The following is a 22,500-nucleotide window of genomic DNA, read 5'->3' as shown; positions in this document are numbered from 1 at the left end:
GGGTGCTGCTTGGATGAAGCGCTTGCCTTCAATGATGTGTGTGTGTTGCTTTTGCTCTTTTCTTCAAGTGCCTATGAAGACATTACGTCTTTTTACACAATCAACGCACTCCAAAATACAAACACTGTGATAATAAAACCTAAAAGTCTTGAATGTATTTAGCTCTTCGAGCATATCCAGTCAGTATGCTTAATATTTCATGTAAGATACATTAAAATAAAATAGTTTGCGTGCTGTCAGGCGTCATGTCACCTAGCATAAAATAACAAAATAACTTATCTTGTTGAGAGTGCGCCGTCATGCGCGACGATCGCGCGTAGAATATGCTGAAATAATAGCACTCATTCCTCGAATTATTCAACGACCCTTCTGGTACTTTGTCTACACGAAAACCCTCGGATATTTGTCTCAGCATGGAGTAAGAACCGGTAACACTCATTTTAAATTTCTCTATCTCACTCCCGTGCTTCTCTTTGCAGTGTTTCTACAACGCCCCGTGTTCTTTCCCTGTTGTGTACGCGCTCCGCGACGTTTTCCCCACGATGATGTTGTTACATCCCCCACTCTGTATCTCATAAGTCACGCTTTGTCTATCACATGGACCTTTTCCATTTTCTCTACACACTAAACAATCCTCTCTTTCGCATTTTTGTGACTTAAATAGGTCGGATCACTGGAGTAAACTCTTAATCGCAACACCAGCCTTTTCGACCACTTTAATCTTGAAACCCTGCTGTCTTATTTCTCGGTGATATCTCTTTTTTAGCTGTGAACCCATTGTAGCTGGCACAAATATTACCGCCTCGTTTCCGCTCTTCTTGTACCAGTCACTTCTCCTTCTCATCTTTTCTTGCTCTCGTTCCTTTCTCCTCCACTCTTTAGGTCTATGCAACGATCTTTCCACCTTTTGTTTGGCCTCCCTTATAGACCTTATTCATAAGTGGCGGCCAATTTATAATTCTTTTGTTGAAGTGCAAATTAGCCTACCAAGCCTCGGTACCATACAGTGAATTTAAAAGAATTCTTGCTCTAAAATGAGGCTTGGTAGGCTAATTTGCACGTGGACAAAAGAATTATAAATGTGACCGCCATTTATGAATAAGGTCTATCGCCCTATATGCTTTAAGGCCAAGTAAACAACCTCATACCTGAACGTCTTTCTGTACCCCGAATACTGCATTCTCACAACCATCTCATTAACCTTCCCCAAAACTCTCTTCCATGGTAACAGCTTGCTACAATTTAGTAGAACTCTTAGGGACTCATAAGTTAGAACTATTCTCTTGGTACCCCAGCTTAAAGCCGACCTAGCGTTAATGATTGCCTTAGAGGCCACATCGTTGGAGATACGTGATAACCGAGAGCTTAACGACTCGATTTTCTGTTCCTTTTCCCTTGTTTCTATAGACGGATGGATGTCGTTTCCCACTTGTTTAACTAGTAGCATTCTCCTTTCATCAATCGATGCCCATCTTACATAGCCTTGCCGCAAATTCCTTATCCCGCCAAACCATGAAAACCTGGGCCAATACTTCCGTCAGTTCCAACCCAATCAGTCCACCTTTTGTTTCTCATCTCATTATTAAACTGTACACGTGATTCTTCATAATCAATGTCAATGTGACCTTTAATGCCTCTCTTAACATTACACGTTCCTCGTACTCATCTGGTTGTCGAACTTGTAAATTTTATTTATTTATTTATTGTTGTTCTTCCCTCCCACTTGCTGTTACTGTAGCAGACCTTACTTTAGTGGTCTTTCTCGTTGGACACACACCAGCTATGCCTAATTCCGTCAGTAGCTCAGGTGTTACCGTAAGCGCCAGGTATAACCCTAACTCTGCATGGTCTACGCCCCGAACATTGATGCTACTTTCAAAGAAAACATCACATACTATATTAATGGTGAAATCTATATCCAAACATCGATACAAAGCCAATACATCAGTAGAACCAAATACCATGTTATCATCCTTCTTGTTATCATTGGTTTTGTTCATTTCAGCAATCATATCTTCCATACTCATACATATGGTGCTATTCTCCTTAGATTTCAGCACCTCTGTGAGTATGACACTCCTCATGTTCACAGCTAAAAAGGAGATATCAGAGAGAAATAAGACAGCAGGGTTTCAAGATTAAAGTGGTCGAAAAGGCTGATGTTGCGATTAAGAGGTTACACCAGAGATCCGACCCGTTTAAGTCACAAAAATGCGAAAGAGAGGATTGTTTAGTGGGTAGAGGGGATAGAAAAAGTCCATGTGATTGACAGAGAGTGACTTATGGGATAGTGTTTGGCTGATGTAACAACATCTACGTGAGGATCACCGGTTCTTACTCTATGACGCCATGCTGAGAACAATATCCGAGGGTGTTCGGATAGGCAAAGTGCCAGAAGGATCGTTGATTAATTTGAGGAATGAGTGGAATTATTTCAGCGTTCCACGCGCGATCGTCGCGTATAACGGCGCTCTCTCTTTCTTGACGACGGAGAGCACGCAAACTATTTTATTTTAATGTACCTTCCAAGAAATGTTAAGCATACTGACTGAAGATTCTCGAAAGAGCGAAATATAGTTTAAGACTTTTAGGTTTTATTTTTACAGTTTTTAGAATTTTTAGTCCTTTGAATGTGTAAAAAGACGCAATGTCTTCTTTCTTCCGGTCCAAGCTATTCCAACACATTCCTGACCTCGGCGTTCAAAGTTGTTTTGAGGTTATTACATAAAGACCCGTAAAAATGATGAAGATTGGTGCTTTCTATTTATAAAATAATCCCCCCCCCCCCTTCCTCGATGGCAAATATGAAATTTTGAGGACAATCTCACAGCCAAGGACATTATCAGCCAACATACCAGTAAGCCAGAAAGGGGTTTATTTATTGTATAACCCTCCCATTAATTTTCATATCTCGCAAAAAAAAAAAAAAAAAAAAAAAAAAAAGGCGCTCGTAAAAAGCCCGCGTTGAATGCGAAAATTAATGGGTGGGTTATAATTTGGAAGAAGTCCTATTGTTCCAAAATATTCAAGTTTTTGTTCAAAAATTGATGACTTCACAAACTGTACACATGCCTGTAATAAATCCCAAATTTGAGAAAGATTAGATGGGTGTTGTTCAAACTTGGGAGCGGTAACCTCGGTTAAGTAAGACACAAAATGATACCTTCTATGCCGTTGCCATGGCAACCGTTTTTGCTGCTGGGTTTATTTAACGCATGATTGATTGTCATTTATTGTCGATTGTCGTCGTAAGACATACTCTAATATCAGCTCACTAGATTAGGTTCTATGGAATTGGTCTATTCTCAAATTTGTCACCACTGAGACTTGAATGACAGCGTAACAAAATTATATTTCTTTGGTTTCAGGTTCTACCTAAGTATTAAGTTTGGTTCCATATCATCAGTCATGTCAGTAACAAAAGAACTCACAGAAAACTATAAGGGAAAGAAAGAGTTTTCATAAGACACAGTTCTTTCCTAATCAGGTTAAAATGTAGAAACGGTGGGAAGACCAAATGATTCAGAAACTAAAATCTCTAATAGTATAAACTTGAATGTGATTGAGCGAAAAGCAGTGCAATATATTTCACCTGTACAGTCTTGGTACACTACGTATACGGTGGAGGTAATTAGTAATTTCTTCGATTGCTGCCCATTACAATATTAGAGCAGCGTAGTCGTGAGAGAAACTTACATTCTACTAATGACTCTCATACTCTGCTCCGAGAGGTAAATCATTTTCCCCCTCTCATAGAGAAAATAGGGTTTGACTCTGTCAATTTCAACTAGAAATTTGAACCAAACTACACGACGATCGCTCTTGTAAAGGGTGACGCAGACACCTTAATATTTCAAAGCCCCACAAAAAAATTCTGTTTATTTAATTAATGTCTCTGATTTGGTTCTAGATATCGACGAATGCACGGATGGTTCCAGTCAATGTGAACCGGATAGCACAGTATGCCATAACTTTATTCCAGGCTACGAGTGTCTATGCAAGCCTGGATATGAGACAATACAGAATAACAATTACGAGTGCCAAGGTTTGGATCTTGCTTTGGATCTTACTTAAAGACAAATATTTTGGATGAACGGTTATTGATAAGAACCTTTTACGAGAGAACCATGGCCAGAAATTGCGGAAAAGGCAAACGCGCACGCGCTGGTTTACTTGGCAATATGGGCGCCAATGTATGGCAGAAATGAAACGAAATAAATTACAACAAGTTCTGGCTTACCGGAAACAAGTGCCGTGATCTGGACGAGTTCTTGAAAGTTTTCTCGGTTATTCTGGTTGGCTGCCTTTCGTCAAAGCTTGGCTCATACAATACTTTCTATTACACAGGCTTGAAATCCAATTTTTGCATCCCAATTAGACAAAAAAAACGGGCATTCAGTTATGAATAACCAAGAATACTTCTTGATCGACGATGACTCCTATTTTTGGCCACGTCGACATGATTTTAGGAGTAAAACCGCATACGCAATGTGGGCTCAAATGTCCGCGATTTCTGGCCATAATGCTGAGCTGTTGCACTGCTTTTCGGTGGTGCGTGAAATCCTGCCCAATCCTGACCACCATCAATTAAGCACTATGATTACCTTGTTTTACCTTTTTATTCTGGGATGTCCCTTTTTGACACCGGTGATATCAGATAGAAAATAGAGTCAACACTGCTTTTAGGACCTGTTCTAGGCTCTCGGTTGGTCGGGACGAGCGAAATTAAGGCGAGGAGAGAAAAACCTCGGGCAGTTTTCTCGCCCTCTCCACCATTTGGTTCGTCCCGACCCACCGAGAGCGTGGAACAGGCCACAAGTTTTCTTAATAACTATGAGCAGTTGTTTGGCTCTTCCCATGCTTCCAAAATTCGTTTGAATTCAAATGATTGTGACATTGCTCGACTCTAAAGTCTACTTATTAAAGACATCACTGTTTGACAAATGCCCAGCGAACATAATTTTAATTCCTGCAGTTTTTACTTAATTTTCTTATTCTAGCGTTTATTTGAAAAATGTTTTTTTTTTTAGATGTCTGCACAAAATAGTTTCTTTAGGTTAGCTCACTCTGGCGTTAAACTCCAGATCAAATTCGAATTAGTATACCTTCTGAAAGATACGATTCACTGAGTCTAAACTTATAGTCCTGTTCCGGGACTCCCTCTTACCCTGGAACCCAGGTGGGAAAAGAGAGAGTCCGGAATTACTTGCAGGCGCATGCTCGGAATGACGCCATTTTTTTCCCCAAAAACTGGGGGAAAAACCATATTTGGTAAAGATTCCGTATTTTGGCATAGTTTATTCCGAGTGCTTTTACACTAGATTTATGGGGATCATGTGAAAGGAAATTATAACGCCAAGTTTCTGGAGGCAATTGATTTCGCGTTTAAGAAATGCCACTTTACCTTTGTGCCTAAGGCGGAACAACTGCAAGCTATTCATGCAGTCGTTACCGGTAATGATGGTTTTGTTAAACCTGCAACAGGATTTGGCAAGTCTGTTTGCTACATGATTGTTCCTTTAATATGTTCGCGATTTTCTTCGATCCGAGTCCGATGTTAATTGTAAATCAGTCCTTCTTATCGTGAGCCCCAATCGTTTAAGATCACATGGATGACATACGAAAGTATGGAATTTCTTGCCTGAAACCCAACTGAACAGCTGCATGATGTTGGCGCAGAAAAATATAAAAAATTTGATTTAATTGCTCTCTCGAGACTCCTTGAAACTTACAAATATACTGTAGGTCGTGGATGTGAATCGCTCAACAAAGACTAATAAATCTCCTGATGGAACTCTTGTTTAGTGTTCATTATTCATTGTTCATTACTTCTGTCGATCCAGTTATGTGAAAATTGCACTGATCCAGTGAACATATATTTAAGTTGCACAGTAATTATTGAAACTGTGATTGTTTCAGGAGTTTAGGCCTACCATTTTTTCTCAAAATCGGGGACAAATTGTTTGGATACCCAATCAAGATAAAACAACCAGGTAAAAAATGTTGTAAATACTATCAGTTTTATCAGGAATAATACACAAACACCGGTGACAAACAGAGTTGTTTTTTTTTAGTAAATAGAGTAGTTTACTCAGACTATTAATTTTTCCTTAGAATAATTTTTTAAAGCACTCGTCGCATTAAATCTTTCTTTCCTTACAAGCCGTGGCCGTGGCCAAATGGCTAAGGTTTTATGTAGAGCTGCCTGTTGAGACTGCAATGATTTTTTTATCGGAAAAAATAAAAGACGATTGCATGACAGAAAAACTAAGCATTATTCCTGATAAACTTACATAAAAAGTTAAACGAAATTGAATCACAACCTGGACTATCTGTTTCTTTACATACCAGTTTGTGTTGATAACGCAATGATGAAGCAATAATGTTCCTATTAAATTTATACATATTTATGCACAGTCAAACATCGATTATTCGGACGTTGTCACGATATTTTTTTCCGGTCAGAATTTGTTCGTGAAAATTAATCAATAAGGATGAAAAAAGCTACTTAAAAGCGTGTGTCAACTTGCTTTTATTGTTGCTACTTAAAAGCACTTTCTTTCTGAAACTCATTGTTAGAGGTAGACTACTGCAGATAATATAAAATTCTGACTCCGAGCTGTTTTGTCGCTTAGTGAAATCCTATGCTATATTTACTAGTTCAGCCTTTGCATCGATTTATTGCGATCTTTCAGTCGTTACATTTATTCGGCAATAATTTTCCAACATCACTGCGATCGGGGCTTTTTCTCCTCGTTTGGTCACGACGAGGCATAATTTAGATGTTCTCTTTCCTGACACTGCAAATCACACAGCAATTTTCATATAAGATTTTTTGTCGGAGTTTCAAAGTTCCCTTTATTTACATATCCAGCCCGGCATCTAATGCAATATGATTGGCTCATTCCGAGCATGCACCTGCAAGTAATACAGGACTCTCTCTTTTCCCGCCTGGGTTCCAGGCCCATTTTGAGAACGGCTTAAGAGGGAGTCCCGGAACAGGACTACTAAACTTAGAAATTAGCTACGAAAAGGACGTGATTTGTTTTATTCCAGCTAGGACCTGCGATGCCCTTGTAGTGACGACGGGAACTAATGTCTCGCCATCCTCGTGCTTGAATAACCAGAACAGTATTGGTGATGTCTGTACATTTAGCTGCCAAGCAGGCTATGAGTTTAACAGTGTCACGAAAGTTTTAGTTTGCGAGCCCTCGGGAAATTGGAACGGTTCAGTTGTCTATTGCCAAAGTAAGTAATTTTCCACCACGTCACTTTGGTACTATTCTGCGTAAGTAAACCGTCGATCGTTTCCAACATAATTAAGATAATGACCAAAAAAGAGTGAAAGAGCCTTTAAAACAGATCCTCCTAGACAACAAAGTGCTAAAAATGTTCATATTTTTTTTCGTTTTCCGATCTTAATTAAACCCAGGGTGGCATCTAATTTGAAAGACAACTTTAACCGTACAAAGGGGCACCTGTACTATGATTAAAACTTTTCGTCAAAGGCAGGGCAAATGAAAACAAAGACGTTTTTTTTTTCCCTTTTTCTCTCACTGTTAATTTGTCATACTTAACTCAGAGCGTAGATTGGATAAATGTTTACAGGAATGTGATCACATGACCAAGTGCAACCAAGGTTCTTTCTTGTAGGAAAGCCTCAGAATAGAGGTTGGCCTCGTATACCTCAGAAATTCCAAATTGCATACTTAACGAAAACATTTTTTCAAGGACTCTAAATGCAGAGAGTGACTAGTTGTCTCTGACCATTGAGGAAATAAGACATAAGAATTCTCTTTCTGTTAATTAAGACAACATTGTTGCTAGTTTTTGCAAATGATGGAGCCTCAACGTACAATAACCAGACTTACGACTTTGCTTTGACTCTGTTTGTTTATTTGTTATCATATCCTGAAAAGGAGTGAGCTGTCCAAAACTTACAGCACCCGATAATGGCGCCATCTATCCCGCCACATGCACAACAGTTGGAAATCTGTATGAAAAAACGTGTTCTTACACCTGTAACAATGGATATAAGATATCAGGAGTAAATGTGAAGACATGTCAAAGTAATGCACAGTGGGACAGTCAGGAAGAGCCAACATGCAGTCCAGGTAAACTATCCAAATTATCAGGAAGGATTCCGTTTTTGCAAAAGTTGGCCGTGTAGCACTTAAATTTGAACTGACTTAACAGATTAGAGCGCAATGTGAAATGCTAGTTTTCTACCCCATATGAACCATGAGAGCGTTAGCCCTACTTATGGAAATGGGCCCACACAAGGAAAGAGAAAAGCTCTGACCAGGGTGGGAATCGAACCCACGACCTTACGATTAGATCACAGCTGCTCTACCGACAGAGCTACAAGGACAGACGGGAGTAAGCTGTGGGAACTGAAGATGTTAAACTCCCGGCAATGAACATGTACAAGTCAGAGTTTTTCTCTGTCCTTGTGTAGGCCCATTTCCATTAGAGATAACGCTCACATGGTTCATATGGGGTAGAAAACTAGCAATTCACATTACACTCTAATCTGGTAAGTCTATCCAAAATTATTGCTCCACAACAACAACATTACATTAAACGCCTTCTGAGACTACGAACATTTCTATTTTCTTCTTCTTCTTCTTCTTCTTCTTCTTCTTCTTCTTCTTCTTCTTCTTCTTCTTCTTCTTCTTTGTCTTTTTTGAAGCGAGATGGATGTTTAATGTGATTCATTATCATGGATGAGACCTTTTCCTTAGTGCATATTTATGTCACAACATATCTTATTACTGATGCTTTGTATTTTGCCTTTACTTGCAGTTTTTCAAGCGCCTTGGATTTCTTGCCCAAACAATGTAATAGTCGTCCTCTCTACGGGAGCTAACACAGCAGATGTTTCTGCCTTGCTTGGATCCCCTACATCCAATTACCCAGACAGAATAACACTAACACCGGAGCAGTATAATACAAATAAAATATTTCCAGCAGGAGAAACGGTTCTCACGTATACAGCAACAAATCCAAATAACGAAGTTGCGAGTTGCATGGTCAGAGTTATCGTACAAGGTATAGTTTTGGGGTATATACATACAAATATGCATTCAAGATGATGGTTTTTTGTTGATTCTGTTTTCATCTTGTCTGTTTCTCTCCGTCTATCTGTTTTCCGTTACGTCTTCATGATAATTTTTCAGCACTGAAACACAACATTTAAGGTAGGCAATGTATAACCAGGAACCCAATCTTTGACCCACCCTAATAAGTAGAAGTTTATAATTTGAAGGTAAAAAAAGTAATAGCTAAGATTGATTCAAATTGTAGAAGGATCCTTAAGGCTATTAAAAGCATCTCTAGCCAATTCTATACCTAATCATAACCAATACAATTTTCTCAAACTTGATTGATGCGTTAACTGTTTTATCTTTAACCAATTATTGTTGTAATCGGACAGTGTAATCGAACTGTTGACTATGATCGGACACCTGGAATCGGACAGTTACATCAGCCACTCATATTGAGTGTTCTCAGCTTAATCCAACTATCAGAGAATTTATCACAGTACCTATTGCAACAGCCACTTACCCTACCTAACTGGGGACTTTTCGAAATGGGCGAAATTGTAATATTTGACAGTGCAACTGCCAGTGATATTTTCCCCAATTTCAATTTAGACTTATTTCCGCAGCTTTTGGAGGAAATTAAAGCCAGGTTTCCATATGATCTGCAACGATCTGCGGTGATCGGAGGCAGTCTGCGTCGGTCTCATTGCAGACGATCGTGAACACCGCAGTTAAATGTTTCCAGTTAAATCTGAAGCGGTCTCAGACAAGCGTATCACTAACCCTCTGCTAAGTGAGGAGAAAAAGGCGCGCACTTACTTCAAGTCTGATTGGATGTGTTTCAAAGGGAACAATAGTGTGTTGCCGATAGGACACAAATCTTCTCAGACACATGTTTCCATTAAGAATTGTCTTAGTCGGAAGCGTCGTAATGGTCGCGTAAGTATAACTAGATTCAACTTTTCCGATGATCCATTCCGTTTGCCGCAGACGCCAGGGACACGTGTTTTCATGTGTCTGCGATTAGCGCAGGCCTATAAGTGATCGTGTCGCAGACCGATCGCAGACCGTTGCAGATCATATGAAAACCAAGCTTAACATTAGTTTGTTTCTAGAACTGTCAAATACCGGTAGTTTAGATGAAACACAGCCCATGGTTACAGGGGCATCGTTAATGTCCGCGAAAGTGCAACGAACGGAAACTTTACTTCACATTTCTCCAGAATTACAACAGCAACATATTACAGTCCATTCCAGTAACAAGTGTTTCCAGAATACCTTCACAATTTGGGAATGAAGACCAGTCCCGTTTTCCTGTTGTTTCAACTGATGAAATAGCCGAGAGAAACTAGTCCTAGAGCTCGCAAATTTATTTTATTTTTATTTTATTAGCTTTGTCTTTATGATACCGAAACAAAGGACAAAAACAAAACGTACAATCAACGTATAAACTTTGGAAGAGACATCGCAACAGCTGAGTAGTCAATTACTGCGGGCCCAGAAATAAAACATATGTAAAAAGAAGGAAAGAAAAAACACTACATGCAGCACATTATTGGTACATCTAGAAATCTTATGGAGTTGCATTTCAAAGTGATTGTTTCAAAAGTTCGAGGATTGTCCAGATTGTAGTTCATTCTGACAGCACGAGAGTAGTAGTCATAGAGAAAAGATTTGAAACTGGTAAGAGAGGCATTAGCTAACTCCATTCTGCCGGTGCGTAGGTTCCAGATTCTGGTTGTTCTAATTAAAAAAAAGATTTCTGATATGTTGCAGTTCTACATCTCTTTGGGACAAAGATAGGAAAGCTAGTAGCGGATGCTCGAGTCGTTCTAGCGCTTTCACGCACGGCGGGAACAACGGAAGCTTAGGACTAAGGTGGACCAGATTATGCGTAGTCTTGTCAAAAAATACCATGTCTAGGAGTTCATGCCAATGACATAGGGGAAGTAGATCTAGAGATATTAACCTTTTCTTATAAGATATTTCCGTGATAAAAGGTAAACGGAGAATAAATTTGGTTGCACGTCTCTGAATTTTTTGAAGTTTGGAAATAAGTTTACTTCCCTGAGGCGCCCAGATTTGAGTTGCGCACGAAAAATGCGCACGCACTACGCCAAGATATAAGGTGCACCTTGTAGAGGTACTTCGAATGTACCTGGCATTCCTCCTTATGTATCCTAGAAATTTGTTAGCATGTGCAGCTTGATGACAGACTTGGGCGCGCGAGGTCAGGTCACAGTCTACTAAGACGCCAAGGTCAAACTCTTCCTCACAGGACTGGATAGTGCGGCCGTTGACCTCATAGCTTGAGGAGATAGGCCTGTACGTTGCAGCTTGCATTTCTTCTCATTGAAGGCTAAGCCAGAGGAAGCGGACCATAAACAAAGATTGTGAAGATCTTGTTGTAAAGCGGCGCCATCACCTTCTTGTCGTCGGCGAATTTCACCACTTGATTCTTGGTAATGACCTCAGTGAAGTTGTTTACATATAAAAGGAAGAGAGCAGGACCAAGAATTGAACCCTGGGGAACGCCCGACCTGACGGGGAGGACACGCGAAGCCGCCCCCCAGTACGGTGACACGTTGGCGCCGATCACAAATGTACGTGTGAAGCCAATCAAGCAACTACCCTCCGAAGCTAGCGTCCTGTAATTTGTTAATGAGCAGATCATGCCTAACCTTGTCAAAGGCTTTGGACATGTCTAAGTACACACAATCGACTTGACCGGCCCTATCAAGAATGGCCTTAATATGATCTAGGGTCTCAAGTAGGTTAGTGACTCATGATCGCCCACACTTAAACCCATGCTGACAATCCACAATCAGTTCTTCTAATCGCTGCTTGATGCGGTTTAAGACGCAGCGTTCGAGGAATTTTAAAACAATACAAAGGAGGGAGATTTCAAATTGCCTGTAGCTTTCTGCGTGGTCTTTTTCGTCCTTTTTCTCGACATGCACTACATTGGCCAATTTCCACTCCCGAAGTTTTGTAACCCTCCTCCAGGGACCTGTTGAACAACGTACACAGTGATGGAGTGATAGTACCGGCGGTTCAGCATTCTCGCCAGAATCTCGTCCGGACAGTTTATGACAGGTTGTATTGTTGGCCTTTGTTCCAACCCACTCTCTTCCTTTTCCGATTGGCAGTTGGAGAGCATCTAAGTGAAACACTTATTGAACAAGTCTGCGATCTTTTCCGGGGTGTCATCGGTTGTATGCGAGTTATCGGTTGCCATGGAGACACTCTCTGGTACGTTGCGCAATTTGGAGCTAGTTTTTAGCACTGACCAGAGACGCCTGGGGTTACTCTTAAAATCGATTTAAGGGGTGTCGAAGAACTCGTCTCTGCTTTCTCTTATCGCACGCTGTACTTGTGAACGCAGAGTCTGAAATTTGATTTTAAGTGATTAAGACGGGTTCGATTTCAGTTTCTGGCGGACAGTTTCCTTTTTCTTGATGAGGTTCATTTATTTTTTAATTCTCTCCACTATATAGATACAAATGTAAGAAACAAGATAGCAGAGAAAGGGCAAGATATAGTAGAACTAATTAGATGCCCTTTGTTGCCTTAAACATTTTTAAGATTGAGAGTATAGATTAAAAATAAAACATAGTATACATACAAAATCCAAAGACATAGCCCAGAAGATGATAGCACGAACTAAAAAACATTAATAGTGAGCAAGATAATAACGATACAAGGATTGCTTGAAAGAATGCATACTAGGCTTTTGTCTGATTACTAATAGAATAGTTGCTCTTCCAAAAATAACATGCTATAACATGCGTACAGAACTTTCTAATATTTGTTCTGAAGGGGCCCAAATTTAAGTGTTGAAGCTCAGCGCCTCTAGTATTGTAACTATGTTGCTCAAATACATAGCTAAGATCAAGACTGGTAGATTTAAGATCATAAAGATCTTTATAAAGAAATTTACAAGAATACAGTTAAACAATGTCAGGAAATTTTAGGATACCCAGTTGAGCGTGGTGAGGAGTAATATGATCACGAAGCGGAACGTCATTTATAATTCGAATTACCGGTACCTTATTCTGCAGTCTCACAATGCTAGACAGAGGCGCTTCGTAATTATTACCACATAATATACTTCCATAGGTAAGAAAAGGATATACTAATACATAATATAGACCAATTAAGGAGCGACAATTCAAAAACCGCTTTACTTTAACTAATATATTGATACTTTTACTAATTTTACCAGCAATGTATTCAATGTGATCATGCTATGAAAGATTTTTGTCAATCATTAATCTTAAATATTTAACAGAAAAAGCCTGCTCTATGTATTGACCATCTAAACCAATAGGGAGATAAACATTATATTCTAATGATAAAAAAGAGCGAAAGAAACTTTACACAAAGTTTTGATGACTCCATGTCATCATTTTCAAGTGAAAAGAAAAGAAAATTTGATAACTTAATATATACCGTGCGAGGTGATAAAACGTAAAAATGTGAATGTAAATAGTGACAAATTTAAATAAATAGTTTCGCGCGTATGGAGTCTGATTGTGTGTTCAAGCATGGCCTCTTCTTCTTTATGAATAACATTTCATAAATCAGACAGTCCAGTTTTTCGTTGCACTTCTTTAAAACGGAAAAATTGTTGGAAAGGTCGCCGATGGTTTCAAGAGCGTGGTCGTTCTTTAAGTGCTTGCCGATCGCTGAATAACGGTGCTCGTCAATACGTTGGTGTAAATGTCGGCTAGTGTAGACGACATACTCTGCATCACACAGATCACATTTATAATTATACACAACGCATTGTTGGCTAATTATAGGTGGTTTGGGCTCACACATCTTGAGGTCTTCACATATTTTGCGACTCTTGAACACAGGTAGAAGAGTGTGATCGATTTTGCTGCTTAGATCTGATAATTGCCTTTTCACTGCGTCAGCTGACTTTTGATCTTTAAAAGGCAAAACCACTCGGTGAACAGCATTTCCATTGGTGGATAATTGAGCTTGCTCTCCAGGGTTTTCAGACCTCACTGAGGTGAAAAAGTGAGAGATAGTGGACTTGATGAGGCTGTCGGGGTACTTGAGGTTAGTAAACATCACCTTGAGATGATCACATTCAGATTTCAAAGACTCCCATGTGGACGACAGGTGGAACGCACGATTTAACATGGTCTTGAGTAGCGATTTCTTGTACCTTTTATCGACATGGCTTTGGTGGTGAAGCAGTAGGCCAGTGTTAGTTGGTTTACGATAAACACTAGTTTCCAGTTTGCAGCCCTTTTTGAGGACTTCCATACCGATAAATGGTAACCTGTTATCAGACGCTAGTTCCATGGTGAAATTTATGGATGGATGACAACTATTAAGCGTTGATAAGAAATCCTCTGCTGCTGGTACATTTTTCATCGTAGCAAACGTGTCGTCCACGTACCTTCTGTAAAATTCAGGGGGCTTGTTGTCTTGATCTAGTTTCTCCTCGATGGAACAGAGAAATGCGTTTGCCATGCGTGGACCCAAAGGGGAGCCCATTGCCACACCGTCGATCTGTTCATAAAGTTTACCATCAAACTGGAATAGTTGATTCATAGTTGCAACTTCTAGAGATTGAACCAGGTCAGGCTTTGTAATGCTAAGATTGTGTGTAACATTAAACCAGTTGTCAACAAACGCCTTCTCAGCGATGATTTCGATAGTTTCTTGAAGCGGTACATTAGTGAACAGGGACGTGACATCAAAGGATACCAGAATGTCATCTCCGTCGATGACTAGGTTTTGAATCTCTTCAGCAAAAGAGAAGGTATCCGATATTGTATAGCGATTGACTGACAGGGGCTTCAGTTTCTCATCGAGCCACTTGGCGAGGGCATAGTTGTAGGTACCGGTGGCAGATAGGATAGGTCTCATTGATAGTTTCTCTTTGTGTGTCTTTGGGAGTCCATAAAGATGGGCAAGGCGTGAGCCTGCCTGGCAAACACAATCGGCAATCTGCTTTGGCAAAATCTTCCGTACTACAGATTCGAGGTGTTTCCCCTTCTGCAATAGGGGGTGGTAATGCTTTACTGGTCGGCCTCTCGTTCTTGGTCTCTCTAAGCTGACAGGGGTGAACTTCGATGTATCATTGACAGATGCTTGACTCAGCAGGTTAACATAATCAGAAGAAGAAGAAGTGCAACGGAAAACTGGACTGTCTGATTTATGAAATGTTATTCATAAAGAAGAAGAGGCCATGCTTGAACACACAATCAGACTCCATACGCGCGAAACTATTTATTTAAATTTGTCACTATTTACATTCACATTTTTACGTTTTATCACCGCGCACGGTATATATTAAGTTATCAAATTTTCTTTTCTTTTCACTTGAAAATGATGACATGGAGTCATCGAAACGTTGTGTAAAGTTTCCTTCGCTCTTTTTTATCATTAGATGTTTAAGTAAATCTAATCTTATTCAAACATTATAGTCCATGGATTTGATGTCAATTCATTAGCACATAACCATTCACACACGGAAGAAAGAGCTACATTAGAACAGTGTTAAGAATTTCGTCCAAGTCTTTACCAGTAATAGTAATATAAGCGAGGTATCATCAAAAAGAGTCTCGAAGAAAACGTATTTGTAGCTTGAGTAAAATCATTGATATAAATCAAAAAAAGATAGGGACCTAAAATTGATCCTTGTATAAAACACCAGAGTTAAACAAAACATATTTAGAAAGATGACCATTCACAAAGACTCTTTGTTTTATATTTTGGAGATAAGATCTAAGCCGTTGATTTTCAACATCTTCAATTTCATAAAAAGCAAGCTTTGATAGTAAGACTGAATGATTGACAGTATCAAAGGCTTTACTCAAATCTAAAAGGAAGGTTAATGCATGTAAATTGTTATCAAGTGCAGTAGTAATTTCATTAAAAGATCAACTAAACAGTCAGTAGTTTTTCCGCCTTGCCTAAAACCATATTAATTGGGTATTATAAAGTCTTCTATAGTAAAGTTCAATATTAGCTGGTTCAGAATGCATTTTTCAAATATTTTTTTTAGAGCAGAGAGAAATGATATAGGTCGATAATTATTACAAGATGTTCGAGAACCTTGCTGGAAAACAGGTATCACCTCACCCTGCGAGCAGAGCCTCTCAAAAACTCACTAGAGGGCGAGCAATAGAGGCTCTGCAGAAATCGTGTGAAGTCTTTCAAGTCGCCGCAGGCCAAGTTTCTGGGCTAGTCACTCTGGTCAAACAGGTTTACACAGCGTGCGTATCATATTTTTGACAAAGTGAAGGTCAAAGTCGAGCCTTCAGCACGAAAATCAATATGGCGTGACGAGTGCAATCGAGACTTGGCGTGGGTTTGAAACTGTCTCCAAGCAACGGCTAGCGCATACTCAATAAAGACTTGACACGATTTCTGCAGAGTCCTTTCTTTCTCTTTGAGTTAAGAAAGGCTCTGCTGGCAGGGTGGTATCACTTTTGCGATCTTCAGGCTTTTTGGAAAGATGCCCTGTTTGATAGATAAGTTAATGATATGCGTCAAAGGTTGTTAGATCACATTTGCAGCAGTGGCAAGTAGAATATCTAAGCTAAATGATTTTTTCCTATTCCGGCCCTCAAGTAAGAGTAGTAGTTCTATTTCTGAAACGCGTTCAAGATGGAAACGAGATGCCTTTCGTGACATATATGACTTGAAGTATTTACCTTGAGACGGGAGTTTGGAAACTAATTAAATCAGCGTTTACATCACGAAAGTATTTATTGATCACATTAGCTTTGGAGTAAGGTTGTGTAAAGATTTTATCCTTACTTTGTAATTTGGATTTATTAGAATAAGATTTTTTTTTACTTGATAATAATATTTATACGTCCCACATTGTTTAAGGATCATTAGAATTAAGTAGTACTTTGTTAAAGTAAGCAGCACGAAATGACTTATTTATGCTGGCAATTCTATTGCGGTAGAACTTGAATTTACTAAAAACGAAATGGTTTTAGTCAGAAGCCATTTCTTAAATGAATTATTGCGTATCTTCATTGATGTTTTGAGCCCAGAAGTTATCCATGCATGATTTATCAGATATGCTTTTAATCTTAATACTTGTGAAAGGGGCATGTTTATTATTACTAATACTATTGAAAGGATGAAGAAATCTACGAAGACTTTCATTTGTATCAGTTGCTTTAAACACGGGAGTCCATTTGGTTTTTTCTTAGATCCGATAAGAATGCCTTTTCGTCAATTTCTTTTTTTAAGTTTCCAATTTCTATTGTATCGGGAAAATGAATATGGTCGATACAGCTAGCCAAATTTTCAGTGATCTTTGGATCAAAGGATTAAAACCTTCCGATGCAATTAAGGTTAAATATTCTTTAGATTTAGTACTTCTAACAAGCTTTTTATATTAATGTTCCCAAGGATAACACAATTCTTTTTAGATAAAAAAAAATTGAATGCAAAGTTTCCTCCAGCTTGTCAAGAAATTCGTTAACAGGCCTATTAGCGGAGCTCCGCACTCCGAAGGCGCGCCAGCGAGGAGCACCATAGTTAAGAAAATATGGTAACCCATCGATGCGAGAAATTTTGGTTTTATAGCCTCGACATCTCAACCGTCCGTCCGTACATACGCAGGTACATCCATCCGTACATATATGCTAATGTGACCAGTATCATGCTAGTTTACAGCATACATCTTTCATTTTTTAATCAATTGATGTCAAAACAAGGTAGCGGCTAACCAGTATCACATGACCATCCATGTCGCGGGCTAAAGCTTACAGCTCACCGAAGTCAGCTGTTTTTTGAAGTTGACCACTGACCAGGTACTAATTTTCGATTGGATTGCAGGCCCAACCTTAGGTTAACTCACCTAAACATAAGCGAGGCTTCAGTTTTCGCGCGCTTTCTGTAATTCAACGCGGCTACACGGCCATACTGCATCAACTATAGTTCTTACACAGTCAACGCTTTTCGTGTTCAGGTGGAAAACGGTTTGGAAAATGTTTTCTTTCTGCATTTTTCGCTGGTTTCAATCCAGTTTGACATATCATGATACCTGTGGTCCACACTGGCGGCTACGCAGTTATTCAAGTAAAGCATGAGAGGGATATAAACTTAAGGCTGAGTATTTTTTTTTAAATTTGCTTAGAGCTGCTTTTTTCTCTGTATTGCAATTTTTGGCATATCTTTAGAAGCTCTGATAAGGTTACATGATGCCTGGAGGACCTATGACTAGAATAGAAACGAAACGACTGAACGAAAGACAACGACAACGGCAAAACAGAATACCAGTAATAGCTCATACACTGTACTTAGTACACAAATTCTTTCCTTGGGCAGTAACCCGTTTGTTACTTTTACGGATGGTTATTTAAAGTGGATGCGTTTTTTTTTTTTAAAGGTGGTTTAATCGGTTCTTCCTTTGTTGAGGAATGAAAACCGAATTTTTATTGTCATATGGAATTAAATAACAATTATCTGTACTATTTTGGACATAAAGAAAAAGTTGATTTGTTTTGTTTGTTTTCCTCTAAAATGCGAGCGAACAAGTGCTTTTTTAATCGGTTTGCCCAATTGGCTTTCGATGTGCGTCGATAGTCGCAAGAAAATTTTGCCCTTATTTTATACACACGTAATCGCAATGAGTTCTCGAAAACTTAGGGGGAAATTTCACTGGCCTGTGTTTTCAAAAATTTGTGTAGAGCACCGAGACGTTTTAAGTGTTGGAGCGGATCGTGTTTGAAGTTCGTCCTTTCTTGGTTGCATTGCCGTAGTTTGCTACTTCTTATACCAAGCCAACCTGGCGTGTTTCAATGAAATACATCAAAATGTGAATGATCTTGTTTTCAGAAATAAAGTGGAATAAGGTACATCAGTAAAACTCTTCTTTGACCATGAACTGACAACAAAGTTGTTTTTATGGCTTCTAATTTTAGCATGATTCCTATTCGCTGGCTATTGACAGATGACTTTGAAATGGCTTTTTTTTCCTTTTACATTCGCTCATTGAAGGTGTGCTTGTTTTTTTTTTGTTTTTTTTTTATTCGGTTCAAAAAAAAATATTGCCAAACTGGTGAATTGCAAAGTAAATTTCACTGGAAAAACCGATCTCGCATTCATCGCTTCGTGATTCATGCGATATCGCTTTTTTAGCGTAAAATTTACCGTGGAATTCAATAGTTAGGCAAAGAATTTTTCTATAGAAGAAAGCAAAGAAAATGATTTAATCATTAAAGCAGCAACCGGAAACATCAAAACGCGGACAATTCGAGACTTTTTATTTATACAAACCGTACACTCTCAAGATGAAATTCTACATCTGCAGCACCGTATTTATATTCATAAATATTTATAATAATAAATATGTCGCTAATGTACCGCCTAATTATTGTTAACTGTTTACGGTACCTGGTATAACAGGGGTATAACCGGGAGGAAATTTCTATTAGCAGAGAGGTGGACTTATAATCGGGTGGGCTTATAACCGGGGGGGCTTATAACCGGGATTCTACGGTAAATAACCAGGGAGCTCCCCTTTGAGGCTTGATACTAGATTGATACTAGATTGGTACTTGATACTAGGTATTAGGCTTGATACTTGATACTTTTAGCTTAGATACTAATGGAAATGAATCAGCTTCTTTTCAGGTTCATTATGGCGCCTGTGAGCCAGGGCACAGGATTCCTCCCCCTTAAACGCTTGGTTGGGATATAATCCCTTACTGCACCAAAAAATAGGTCTTTCCCAGTTTGCCAACAGCTTTCGACATCACCCTCATTCGCAACACTGGTCAAATTGACTGAACACAAAGCGTTTCGCAGGCCACTGAAATCGCCTCTTGCATAATCATACACGGATCGCTGCGTCTTCAATTGGCAGGGGCTTTGACTGAGGTGTGAAACTCAAAGAGGACGGTTCAGTGATCCGTGAACAACTCGGCATTGTTAATGTGAAGGACGTCGAACACGGTCGTTAGATCTGGAACACTAGTTATAACCAGATATAAAACGCTAGTGCCACGCGTGGGCTTTCGTGTAACGCCTCTGCGAATGCCTGTTCGTTAGCACCTCTTGAGCAACCGGAACCTCCCATGGGATCTTAGGATGATTTTCGATGAGATTCTAACAAAATTCGACGCTAAGGTCAGGAGGAAAGATGGGTCAGAATACCAGCCAGATTTGCTTCGTATTATGCAGACGTCACTTGACCGTTATCTCCGCGAAAAAAAGTTACTTGGTATTTTTTTTTACTTTTCACGGTTTACCATTAATTTCGAAAAATAACCATTCTATTGGATTTAAGTGCACTTTTTTTTTCTGTTTCGTATTTATTTTCAAGAATTTTCCTGATGTGGCTAACGGACGTTTTAATCTCTTTGCGCCTACAGCTCCATAAATAGGTTTTCCCTAAAATTATTACATAATTGACTAGATCCATCTCCTCCTTCAGGATTCCTATGATCACATCTTGCAGCATGAGGCCATTCCAACTACTAATGTTCTTTAAAATATTGAATGTAACATCCATCCAAAAAGAGTATGAAAATGGGCAACTAAACAATACATGGTTTCTAGTTTCTGTGGTATCATGGCATAATACAATACAATAAATACATACTTAATTGACCGCTACCCATAGGGGCTTTTCAGGGCCAATGAAACAAAACGAAAAGACAGAACAGAACATCGACAACTGTTAAGAATCCCAACTGGCTGGAGGCAAACCAGTTGGCTATTTACAAGTGCGGCAGGAAGGTTGAACCAGGCACTACCAGGATCAAATTCAACGAGTGGTCAGAGCGGGTCTTGAACCCGCGATCTCCGGATCTCAAGGCCAGCGCCCTAACCACTGGGCCACTCTGACTACAAGCATGCCTGTGGGAAAGAAGTGTACGATCGCTGGAAGTATGAGGAGAAAAGAGTTGACCAGGAAATGGTGCCAGGCCTTTCTAGGGGCCTGGTGGTCTACGTGCATCCAATTTTGAGAAAGTTAATAATTTATTCATACAAAAGGTCATTGAAAGAAAAAGACGTCAAGCGAATGTAATAACATCCAACTCTTGTAGTGTTGGGCTAGACGAGAAATTTACTATCAAAATGAGTTCATATTTCGAAATTTGGGCTTCCTTTCCCGTTCCCTTCATAATGGAACGTAACATTGTATCTCTATGTTTTCAAACGAAGGAAATGGAGGTGCTAGCATTCTAACAGAGTAAATAAATGTGCGGCAATTAATTGAACTTCATTTCGAGTCGACAAGTGTATACAATCTAGACCTTACCCCTGGCAACGTGACTTACCTCGCAGAAAGAAGCAATCAACTATATCATTGCCTTTCTTGCTAACAGATACTGAACCACCAAAGGTATCAGACTGTCCAACGAACATTTACAAACTGGCCCCCTCGACATCGAACTCCGTAGTGGTGAGCTGGACAGAACCTACCTTTACGGACAACGTAGGAGTTGTTAACGTGAGTCAATCCCATGTTCCTGGTGACACATTTGGAATAGGCCAATCTACTGTTCATTATACTGCGAGGGATGCTAGCGTTTCAAGTGGCACGACAGTGTGTGAATTCAATGTCATAGTCAAACGTAAGTAGATTTCCTGAGGTGATGATGATGTTGTTGCACTGGCATAACCACTCTTTTCCCTTAATTTTTTTCTGGCTGGTAAAAAAATCAATGGAGAAAAAAGACTACGGTGAAATATTGCCAACAAAAAATAGATAAGGAATTCAAAACGTCTTTTTGAAAGAGTTGACACGGCTTACCCTCGAACCTCTCAGAAGTCATCATCAAATTGGGACATGAAGACGAATAAGATTCTATTAGTACAGGATAAAAACAATAGTTCATTAATTAAAATTCTACGGTCACCCTATGTATTTAAATTGGGCTTTAGGTCTTCAATAGCAAAAACCTCGTACATGACACAATCAAATCACAACTATTTATTGCGGAAATGTTTTATGAAGTCACAACCATTTCGCTTATTCCTGGTGGACAAAATTATTTTAGTTTATGTTGCTTCTTGAGTCGTCCACTAAATTTCTTGATTAACGAGAAAGCTACGAAAATCTGACATTTTTCGGTCAATTAAAGGTTGAAAGGCTCTCTTGGCTGAGCGCTTGGGATCTAAAACTTCGGAGTCAAACTATGGATGATATCTTTTAGGTACCTTTTGCTGATGCTCTTTTTATTAAAAACACATTTCTCCCGAAGGATACCGTAAATTCAGAATTGAAATCATGCAAACGCTCTGTACACGAGTTCTGTGGAATTCTTTGCTCCTTTGATTTCCACTTAATAGACATTAGAATAATTCATTTCGGAAGTTAAACTATGGCTTGGTTATGGGCACTTAAATTTCGGTTTGTACGAAAACGCAATACAGCAGTTCCTCGAGTCGGTGTCTTGTTTACCTGTTTGTACAATTTTCCTACTTATAAGCTTGATGCTCTCCTCAGAAACAG

The 22,500-nt window shown here is 39.3% G+C and overlaps 2 protein-coding genes and 1 non-coding gene across 4 annotated transcripts in view; 1 reads left to right on the top strand and 2 right to left on the bottom strand.

The window, feature by feature from the left end:
- Positions 1-22,500, top strand: part of LOC138000651 (signal peptide, CUB and EGF-like domain-containing protein 1) — a 70,603-nt gene that overhangs the window by 23,992 nt on the left and 24,111 nt on the right. For both annotated transcript variants that reach the window (XM_068847212.1, XM_068847211.1), the window contains 5 exons: positions 3,911-4,045; positions 7,057-7,248; positions 7,920-8,114; positions 8,806-9,051; positions 21,371-21,619. In XM_068847212.1, the coding sequence (XP_068703313.1) occupies positions 3,911-4,045; positions 7,057-7,248; positions 7,920-8,114; positions 8,806-9,051; positions 21,371-21,619 (1,017 nt within the window). The remainder of the gene's footprint in view (positions 1-3,910; positions 4,046-7,056; positions 7,249-7,919; positions 8,115-8,805; positions 9,052-21,370; positions 21,620-22,500) is intronic.
- On the bottom strand, positions 13,545-15,175 carry LOC138000652 (uncharacterized). Its single transcript, XM_068847213.1, has one exon. It carries the CDS (start codon positions 14,931-14,933, stop codon positions 13,545-13,547), a length of 1,389 nt encoding a protein of 462 aa, XP_068703314.1. The 5' UTR covers positions 14,934-15,175.
- On the bottom strand, positions 20,814-20,887 carry Trnas-uga (transfer RNA serine (anticodon UGA)). Its single transcript has one exon. It is a non-coding gene; the product is annotated as a tRNA-Ser (tRNA).

The sequence above is a fragment of the Montipora foliosa genome, chromosome 4 (genome assembly GCF_036669935.1).
Source record: "Montipora foliosa isolate CH-2021 chromosome 4, ASM3666993v2, whole genome shotgun sequence".
NCBI lineage: Eukaryota > Metazoa > Cnidaria > Anthozoa > Scleractinia > Acroporidae > Montipora > Montipora foliosa.
Note: the sequence above shows the minus strand (reverse complement) of the source record. Positions and strands in the feature narration are given on the sequence as shown.

What these genes read in the sequence shown, in the direction of transcription:
- LOC138000652 (XM_068847213.1), bottom strand. Translation starts at nt 14,933, where the DNA reads ATGAGACCTATCCTATCTGCCACCGGTACCTACAACTATGCCCTCGCC.